This window comes from Drosophila mojavensis, unplaced genomic scaffold (genome assembly GCF_018153725.1).
Source record: "Drosophila mojavensis isolate 15081-1352.22 unplaced genomic scaffold, ASM1815372v1 contig_136, whole genome shotgun sequence".
NCBI lineage: Eukaryota > Metazoa > Arthropoda > Insecta > Diptera > Drosophilidae > Drosophila > Drosophila mojavensis.
In genome coordinates, this window is record NW_025318667.1 from 1,852,966 (window position 1) to 1,863,760 (window position 10,795).

At 41.4% G+C, this 10,795-nt stretch overlaps 1 protein-coding gene across 2 annotated transcripts; it reads left to right on the forward strand.

Annotated features, from left to right (window-relative positions):
* Positions 1-8,003: 8,003 nt before the first annotated feature.
* LOC6585577 lies at positions 8,004-9,344 on the forward strand. Of its 2 annotated transcripts, none has more exons than XM_002011169.4 (3): positions 8,004-8,705; positions 8,760-9,015; positions 9,085-9,344. In XM_002011169.4, exon 1 carries the CDS (start codon positions 8,122-8,124, stop codon positions 8,428-8,430), a length of 309 nt encoding a protein of 102 aa, XP_002011205.1. In that variant the 5' UTR covers positions 8,004-8,121; the 3' UTR covers positions 8,431-8,705; positions 8,760-9,015; positions 9,085-9,344. The 2 variants fall into 2 exon arrangements, with proteins under 2 accessions (XP_002011205.1, XP_043867578.1); XM_044011643.1 differs by having other exon boundaries at positions 9,115-9,344.
* The last annotated feature ends 1,451 nt before the right edge of the window (positions 9,345-10,795 follow it).

Genomic DNA, 10,795 nt, shown 5'->3' on the forward strand with positions numbered 1-10,795 from the left:
TGAATTGAAATTGAAAGTTAAGCCATGCGACGATCCAAAGCAGGAAATAGAACTGGAACCTTAGTCGAAAATAGTGCATTAGATTACAGCTAAGCCGGAGTTAAACTCGGAGCTGATAGTCGAAAATGGAGCTGAAACTGGAGCCACAGCTGGCACTGATACTGGAATTGCTGCTGTATATCTAGAACTGGAAGACAAACGGAACTGATCCAGCTCAAAAGTTTTTTAAGCTACAGCTGGAAGTAGAAGATTAGGGAACTGTCTTAGCATTAATTTGAAGTTGGAACCAAACCCGAAATTGAGGCTGATAGCGAAACCAGAACTTTAAAATGGAACTGGAACTTGTTCATCTCTAAATGTTAAATATCAAATCTGACTGATACATTGCGAATCCTAAGCTGAAGGCTTCTAGCCTGTTTACAAGATGTAATCTCATCGACGACTGAAACTAAGGACACGTTTCGAGCTGAATCTCTGTCCCAGCAGGATCCACAGCAGCGCCAGAGAACGAACTGCTTCCAAATTGAGATTGATGACATGTCAATGAAATTTATTGACACGACGTCGCAACAGCAGAGCACAGCACAGCGCAGCAGAGCAGAGCATAGAAATGAAATGGTATATGTCATTGGCATCCATTTTGTTAATACTTGGCTCTGGCCTGAGTTTGGGACTGGCTCTGCGGCTCTGAGGCTCTAAGACTCTGGTCTGTGTCATGGTCGCTGTGGCAAGCGCCACTAACTACACGTGCCACGCGGCGCAATCGAAGCATCAAATTGACTAATTTGTGTGAAGCGAATTCTGATTTGTTGCCACGAAAAATGTTGAATAATGAATAATGAATATGCCCCATCTAATACCCATTAGAAAACACGAAGCATGACGCGGCCCAAAAAAGTGTGAAAAATATTTAAGAGGGAGAATCGTTAAGCGAATTTGCCAGAAGTGGGAAAAAGAATCCTTGGAGTCATTAATGAATTGGAAATTAGTGTGTAGTATCAAAACTTGAGAATCTTGAAGGTTCTTTACATCAATCTGTATGTTAGAGCTATGATGTCTTAGGTAGAGAGAGAGAGAGAGAGAAAGAGAGAGGAGACAGAGAGATAGAGAGAGCGAGAGACAAAGATATATAGATAGATAGAGAGAGAGGGCGATATAGATAGATAGATATACACATATATATATGGAGAGAGAGATAGGTACATAGATAGATGGAAAGAGAGATAGACAGAGAGCGAGAGAGATAGATAGATAGATAGATAGACAGATAGTTAAATAGATAGAGAGAGAGAGATAGACAGAGAGAGCGAGAGAGATAGATAGAAAGATAGAGATAGATAGATAGATAGATATATAGACGGAGAGAGAGCGAGAGAGAAAGATAGAGATAGATAGATATATAGATATATAGACAGAGAGAGAGAGAGAGAGAGAGAGAGAGAGAGCGAGAGAGAAAGAGCTATGTATAGACAGATAGAAAAAGAGAGGTAGAAAGACTAAGCAAAAGTAGAGTCAGTCACTCGCTGGATCTTTGACGGATAAGACTCAGCCCACCCTATGGATCTATTCGTCAATATACTCATAGTATGAATGAGTTCTTTAAATGTCTATATAATCTTTATAGAGTTTCCTATATTGCCAAAACAAGGACACTGAAACAACCTTGCCTACCCTATCCAGGAGGAGTCTGGGAATTTATTCGCCTTTTCGAATATCTTTTACAGCTTCATATTATAAGTAGTACTATAATTTTTGTTATACTAATCACTCACTATATATTGCTCTTAAAGCTCTATGAAGAGAGTGTTTTGCTGTTGCTCCTCCTCAACCTCATTCTCAACTTTAAAGCTGTCCGCTCAGCACAGTCAGAAGTCTTACGGACGGTCTATCGATGACGTTGGCGATAACGATAACACTTACTTGAATGTTAACGCCATTGACAATGCACATTTCGCCTGCCGAGGCCACACGTCATTCAATTAACACATTGCGATTTTGTTGTTGTATTTTGTTAAGTACAAGTCGATTATGTTGTCAACAGTTGTGCAATGCCCGCCTTGCCTCAGCGCCCTCTGGCTCGTCGTTTATCTGTTTGCTGCTTGCCAAGCAATCAGCATTAATGTGAATACATATAAATTTATGTGTATGCACTTTCTCGCTCATTAATTTCAATTTGAATGCCATGCAATCGATACTCGATAGGCGGGTGTGCTCTATCGGAACTCTGGTTGGATGGATATGCAGAGATACTAGAGTTATGAGCTCTGGTATAGCCACTAACCAGGTTACTGGTATAGCCTAGCATTTCATGAATATTAAGAGAAGTATCCAAAGGCAATTATAACTCAATTGCTCAACTCTTGTCATTTCGATTACAGGATATCTGTTAGTCGATCTACGGCACTTAATGAGCTGTTTCATTTTGTTTATTTTACTTTATACATTAAATCAACATTTATTGTGGGCTGTTTGGGCGTTTGACTCGCGAGGCTCAGATATTGTAAATGTATTAAGCTCCCTTTTTTGTTTAAATATACCCTGTAAATGTCGAATTCACAAATGAGGAGTGGACTTTGACTAATTAAGCAGATTTTCATTATACAGTAGAATTCCGATAATTCGAAATGGTGAGAGCCTCAGTTTTTCTTTTCCGATTTACACAGGAATTTAAATTATCGAGAATTATTGAGAACGGACTTCTTTCAAGGGGATAGAATTTTTTCCGATTTATTGCGATTTTCGGGTTACAAATTATCGAGACTTGACTATATTCTATATAATATACTACATCACTGTCTCATCTACAGGGTATGCGTAGAGGTAATGCGTAGTATGCCTCTGTTTACTGTTGCCATTTTGCAGCGCGACTTCAGTTCAATATCCCATAAAAAATCCCCCCGAAATTCTGCTCAACCCGAAGCCGGTGCCCGTAGAGCAATATGATTATCATTCGGCATTCGCATTGAATTTGGACTGATCTATTTGTATGATTGTTTGTTGTGCTGTTCTACATTTCAATTCATTTATAATCAATTGACTTAGTATGAAAATAAGGAGTCGGCCTGGCCGCCCCTCCCCCTTCCTCTTGCCGTCCCCTGGTCAGCTCTTCAAAAGTTCGCATTGCTGCATTCGGTTTACAAATTAATTAATTGCTGCCATATGCTAATTAAACAGCGTTTTTATACTGTAATTTCGTTGGCATTCAATGCGCATACACTCACACATTCACGTTCGCACGCACATTCACACACACACACATGCACGCACGCACGCACACAGAGAGAAAAATAAATAAATTCCAAGCGTAATTCTTTCAAATGATGTGCAACATTATTATTGGACCTCGAATGCGAACAGCGCAGAGCTTACAATACATACATACATGCGTATACGTATATGTGTGCGTACGTAGGGTATACTCGACTCAGACATACCCTACTTTCCAATAGCATAAGCTGAAGTCTATATATAGCTTAGACCCTTATAATGAATGAATTTATTAGCACCCAATATTCAGTACACTTACAGATACCCTGTTTACATAAAATGTATTTCGACATACCCTAACTGCAATTGACTTAATTTTAAGACTCTTATTTTATATATGAAATGCACTAGCTAGGAGTAGTAAACTAGCAGACACCCTCTGTTTCGTGTGTGACGTTTGGAAGGATTAAAGCACAAACCAATATACCCTTTCTTTCAGTTTGCACATTATTTATAGGGTATTTGTCAATAAGTATATTTTGCTACTCATTGTAATATGTTTCGTTTATCATTTATGTCGGATTAAAGCGATGCCATACAATACCATTTTATTTGTGCAAACAGTTAAGTACGTGAAATTACCGTTATTATGGCTAAATGCCATTCACAGTGAAATTCAGCGAATGGCTTTGCGGTGAAACAAGCTAACACCTATCCACCTGATTAACCCCTGCCACTATTTATACTTGACTAATGATGCATTTCTATGTTATACAGTTGCATCGTCGAGCAATGGAATACCCTGGAAATGCCATGGAAATACCATAAAAATATCCTAGAATTGACAGATGTATACATGTATGTATCAAGCATTTGGAGCATTTGCCTGAGTTTAATAAGACATATAGGATAACTGCTAGTCGAGCATTGCCGACTTCTTTTGACTCTAATCATAGTGATGAATAGATTCCTATTTACAAGATTAATATATCTTCCACGTGGTTTCGCGTACTGCTGATAAAAATTCGATTTGTTGTTGCATCAAATGATTCTGGTCTATATAAAATAATAGATCCAAAGTTTTACTTTATATAAAATCAGTGAAACTCAAGCCATTGACTAGGGGAAGAGAAATGGCGCCCTAATGAAGAACAATTTATGCTTACGAGTGAGGTAGAGTTTAATATGAAACACGACTAAAATAGTAATCAGAAATATAAATGTGACTATAAACTAAATGTAAATATAACTTAATACTTGAGTTACTTTCATATAAATTAATTTTCAATGCTTATAGGATTATGTTGAAGTAGGGCTAGGGTGTTCTGTACTCTAAAAAAAAAAACAATGTTTTTCTCTTAAATAAATGTAGCTATATTTTTGCCCACTTCACTCAAAGATGTTGCACATGGCATAACGTGCCGTCATTGGCAACATTTGCTCTATGCAAATTGTGAGTCTGGCTTCAAGTGCTGTCTCCTTTTGCGCAGGTGCAGCGTGCTTTCTCTTTCATGCTCTCGCAACATTAGCGTGCATAGCAACAATGTTGCTGGGCGAGCAGTGCGCATGCACTCCAGCAACATGTTGCGCGCACTTGTTTTGATTTGTGCACAGCTTGTTTATGTTTATGAGCTAAACAGCTTACAGCCAGACCCAAAGCGCACGACAGGTGGTTGCTGTGTCTGTGTGTGTATATTAGTGTGTGTGTGTGCGTGTGTGTGCAGTGTGAGAATATTTATGCATAGCAATTGCTCAATGTCGCCGTCTGTGTCGTCCAGAAGCCAAAAGTGACGCCAGTGTCCAACCCAAAGCTTCAGCATTGGCTGCTGCCGGCATCAAAGCATTTGTCATTCTGCCTGGCAGCTGTTTGTGTGTGTGTGTTGTTACTGTGGGTGTTGGCTGTTGGCTGTGCGCATCTATGCAGCAATTGTTTGGGCTGCCTTGGCGCTGCTTTCGATTCGCGCCGTTGCCAAAAGCAGATTTCGTCGTATACCTATTGACATAGCCACACACACACATGCAGGTGGGCCATAGCCTCGTTTTTCTTTCTGCTGCTGCTGCTTCTGCTTCTTCTTCTGTTTGATGGCCCATTCACGGCACACTTCACACATTTTGCAGCCGTCGCGCTGTCACTTTCAATCTGGTCGCAGCTCAGCGCGAGCTTTGGGCAGCCCAGCTCCATCCGCCCGCCGGCGAGTTTGGCATCTGCTTTGGCCACACGCCAGCAGTTGTCCTCGCCAAAAACTACCTGTCACACACACACGCACACATACATGCACACATGTACACATGCATGCATGCATTGGTGCATGTGACTGGCTGCCTGCGGCAATGCAGCATAATTCGTTTTGGCTCCTGCTTTGCCTTTAAGCCGCTTACAGCCGCTGCGTGGACGCATAACTGGGCTCTAACTAGCCCGAATGCCAGGGGCAACCACCCCCCACCCCCACCTAACCACCTAAATACACAGCTTTCGCTGCAGCAGCTGCACTGATCCCTGACTCTCTGTTTGCCTTCTCTTGGCTCACCACAACTCTTGCTCCTAAGCGTCATTTCGCATGTACAGTTGTGTGCTAATGCTTTCCAGTGTTGGGTAATGTTATATGCTATGCATAACTACTCCCTAATTGATCGAGAAGAGCTGAAATCTTCAAGTTATGTATCAATTGCAAATATATGTACATAGTTTTGTCACTCTCATTCCTCTTCTCACCGTCCCCACTCTCTCTCTGTCTCTCTCTCTCTCTGACTCTCAACTCTTTTCCTTTACTCTGCTCTCACTCTTTCTCTTCTGTTTTCTAATCTCTTTCCCATTCTTTGTTTTCTTTCTCTCTCTCCCACACTCTCCATAAGCTCCAACTCGTTGACCAGCTCCCACTAGCATCTCTGATTTCTTAGCAAACTGTCAAACATCAAGCGGTTTAACTTTCTCCCAGGTTCCTTCCATCCATCCAGATTTTTCCACGACTATACGTTAGTCACAATCTGTTGCTCGTCAAGGACCCAGAGCCAAAAAGGTGCTTCATTGCGTCTGGCAGCTGTAAAAAGGCTGACTGACTCATCGACGACTGGCCACAGACTCGGGCTTCGGTTGCGTCGAGTGGCCGACATTGTGCTCCCTGCTAGTTGAGTCTCCACCTTTCCATCGTTCCACAGTTCCACCGTTCGCTGTGTTCCTCCTTTCTTCCGCTCTCCTTTCAGGGGCATCCAGTGGGAAAACACAAAGCTAAATCGCGCACAAAGCCAATTGCCTTTCCTCTCGCCTGTCGGCTGGGTGGCAGCTCGGCGCGCTATTTTACTCTCTGCTTCTTCTCAGTTACGGATACTCATTTAAGTTGATTCACCGCATCAACAACAACACACACACACACACACACAGTTGCAGTGACGTCGGCGTCAGCAGCGACGTCGCCAGCCAATGACACTTTATGACAATTGCACTTGGCGGCTTAAAGGAGACGCCGAAGTGAGAGAAGAGTTCTGCTCTGCAAAAAATGGGTAGAAAAGAATGAATAAGTAGGAGTACAACTAGTGGAGAGTGCTCTTGGAACCCTCTTGAAATACCCTGTGCTCTGAATCCAATTGTCTTGGGCTTTTGATATTCAATGGCAAGCAACTGTTTGATCAACCTCAGCTGAATGGTGAATAGAGCAAATGGTTATCGATCAGTGAGCGAATTATCGATAGTGGGTAAGCAGAGCTTTATCTGTGTACCAAAGTCACTGCCATCTTAATCTGGGCTAACATAGCAAAGTAGAGGTCTGTCTTCCTGCACAAGCAACTTAGTGCAAATCGATATTTATCGTTGAGGGACTCGTCTCAAGATCTTGTACATACGAACGAGCACTTTTAAGTGTATTCGTTTGAGGGAGATGCATATGTAAATAGTACCAAATCGATAATTATCGATTATCGCTGACATGATTGATAATCGTAAGTGCATAAGAGATTGTGAGGTTGAGATTGTAAGTAAGTGTGTGAGTAAGATTCAAAGGAAGTGTCATCAAAATCTCAGGTAAGATATGTAGCCGGATGACTCTCCTGAATGGCAATCGATAGTTTTATAATTAGTTAATTACCTTTTGTCATTAGTCAAAGTCGTTCAGCGTTGCAGACTCGATGTGATTAGTCACATTTACTTCTCTACAGCTCGCACAGGGTATCAAAATGGGGAAAAATTCAAACAGAAAGCAGCCAACGGCACAAACAAGTGCAAATCGTTCAGGGAAAACTGGCATCGCTGACGCCAACTTTGGCTCCAAAGGAAATCCGTGCAAGTGGGCGAGGGGGGCATTGCGGGCAAAAATCGTAAACAAAATGCCGGAAAAGGCAGCAACATGGCGACAGCACAACCACGTGCTCCACATGCCTCAGCGAAGTGCATGAGCAGGAGTCCTCGTCTCGGCTGTCGTCCTGTCTGCTGGCTTGTCGCCTTGATAATGACTTTTTGTCTTTGCTCAAAATGTCACTTGATGTCCTGGCGGCTCGCGCTCAGCGCGCTCAGGGCTCATCCTTCAACTTGTTCACGTTGTTGTTGCTGTTGTTCCTGTTCTCGTTGTTGTTGCTGTTGTTTCGCCCGCACATATTCGTCCTGCTGCTGGCTGTTTTGTCCGTGGGCCGCCTTTGTTCGCGCCGTTTCGTTTTCATACCGTGAGGTTATTCAAGTTCATGCGTCTCTCCTGCTCATCTCTCCCTTGCTGTGTAGTAGCCTTGATTAATTGGCCATGAGGCGGCGCTGGGTCGCGTTGGCCTTGCCCGAACTGTTGAGATGCTCTCAGCCTGCTGCCTGCCTCTATTCATATTTTCTCCCTCTCTCTCTCTTTCTGTCTCACACACAGTTCGAATATTTCGTCAAAAACTTTTCCTTCGAAATTCGTTTGCTAAATGCCTAGCGATCATTAGTGCCGGTGCAGCATGCAGATGGGCTACAAGCTGCGCCGGGTGCCGCAGCAGCGTCGCCTGGTCCGTCATCTGATGCGCATCATCCTGGAACTGCTGCAGAGCACGCAGCGTCCGATGCGCGACACGGAAATCATCTCAACGCTGGCCGCGCGCCTCCGACGTAGCGACCCGGAGTTCCAGCGCCAGGTGGCTCTCAATCTCGAGGATGCAGTCAGCTACGGCATACTGAAGCGCCAGCTGAACGTCTACTCCCTGCGCTCCAAGCAGTTGTCGCTGATCGTGGAGAACCTAGCGCCAAGCAGCGGACGAAGTCAACGCTGAACATCTGCTCAGTATACAACTATATACTGATGATGGTCTGGGGAGCACATTCAATTACACCCGAGTACATCGATATATTTTTTAATAGATCCAGTACAAATTAAATTTATCGATAAATATAAATCGCTAAGCTCGGCTTTAGTTTGTGGAAAGGAGTTAAAATAAAATCGCAAAATATGTTGAGAGCACAGTAAAAGAAAGTTGTATCAATTGTTATCGATATATATTTTTGTTGCACGAAGCTCAACTGAATGTATGTTTATAAAACTATATCGGTAAGAATACCATATATATCCTATTAAATACGCCTAAATAAATTTATTAAATAGCAAATGCTTATCGATAACTATCGATGACATAAGGAAAATTTTCGGTGTAGTAATGTTTGAAGTAAATGCATGCACGCCTGCATTGTGCACTTGCATTACTAATCAATGCTACCAGCTTATCGATAATTATCGATTTCACTTGGCAATTGATACATAGGGATAATACCAATGTGCGATCAATTGGAGCGAATATTATTGTCGCAAATACTATTGGTAGCTATCGATTGTACTTTCAGCCACAATGACACTGGATATGGTGAGTAGAATAGTCAGTTAATCATAAAGTTTCTTGTATAAAATACCCACCGATAACTATCGATTTTAGGTGTAATAATCCAACGTTTCCACTCTCCAGATACAGCTCAATGGAACGCTGTCGATATGCCGTGTAATTAATGTCCGGATTACCAACTGACAATGCAATTCCAATTTGCAAATCAAATCGCTAACTGCCAAAATAATCGATAGCTGGCATGGACCATGGAAACTACATATGTATAAATGCCAACATGTGAGGCGTGAGCAATTGAATTATATTTGATAAAACACAATGGCAAATGGCAGACGGACGGACGCACAATCAAATTCGAATGGAACTATTATTTGCGTTAGGTTCGGGCGGGGCAAACAGAATCAACTGTAAAAATTCTGCAGATTCAGTTGCGTTTGCCGCGGCATTCGCGACGCGCTTCGTCAAATCCAATTGAAATGCATAAATTATGCCGAGAAGTATGCAACAAATATTTTGTACACATTGTAAACACACGCGCGCTCACCTGTACACACACACACACACACACACACACACACACGCACGCACACACACACATGCAAGCCAGCGTAATTTACTAACACTTTAAGAGTGTATGTGTGGGAGTGGAAATGGGGGGCGTGGCTTGGCTGTTAACACAGGGGAATTTTGTCACGTTACAAATGTGATGCGAATGCATTTGTGGTAAATATTTGCGGTTATCTAAATGAAATGCGTTGCATACTTTTTGCCAAATACATATGCAAATATATACACACACACACACATTGACACATCTACAATGATGCACATAAATCGTGGCTGGGCCATTTGCATTGAAGCGCAAAATATGCAATTAAAGCATATATTAAGCATTTCAAAATTTAAAAATCATTTTGCTAAGCGAGAAGCACAACGAAATCACACTGAGAGATTTACCAGAGATTTAGGGGTGAATTTGTTGTTGAGAACAGGTTTATAATTATTAGTTCATTTGAGATTACTACAGACACTACCGATTATAGAGATACTAAAGTACTACAGATACTAAAGATATTATAGATAATAAATATATTAAAGATACCACAGATACTACAGATACTAAAGATATTATAGATAATAAAGATATTAAAGATACCACAGATACTACAGGTACCACAGATACTACAGATACCATAGATACTATAGATTCGATAGATACTACAGACACTACAGATACTACAGATACTACAGATACTACATATACTCCAGATACTCCAGATACGACATTCACTCCAGATACTTCAGGTACTACATATACTACAGATACTACAGATTCTATAGATACTACAGACACTACAGATACTACAGATACTACAGATACTACAGATACTACAGATACTACATATACTCCAGATACTACATATACTCAAGATACTCCAGATACTACATACACTTCGCGTCATCAGGTTAGCGCCCCCCCTTACACTCATTTTCTTTTACGTTTTTCTCTTTGCCTATTGCACACAACTTCTTGGTTTTTTTTTTTATTTCATTATCATCATATGAGATGTCTCTCATACCAAAAAAAAGCGCGAGTGAAAACCCGTTATGTTTTATTTTCTATCCTTCTCTATTTTCGCAAAAAAATGTGTGCACTTATTTTGCGTCATCAGATTAGCGCCCCCAAATGCAATTGTAATTATCTTGCTTATTTTGGCAATTACACTCACCAAATTTTTTATGAAGCTCAAAGTATTCAATATATTTATAGTATGGGTAAAGAAACTGTTTTATATTTGGTTGA

Excerpts from the sequence above, each read along its gene's own strand:
- LOC6585577 (XM_002011169.4), top strand. The coding sequence starts at position 8,122 with ATGCAGATGGGCTACAAGCTGCGCCGGGTGCCGCAGCAGCGTCGCCTG.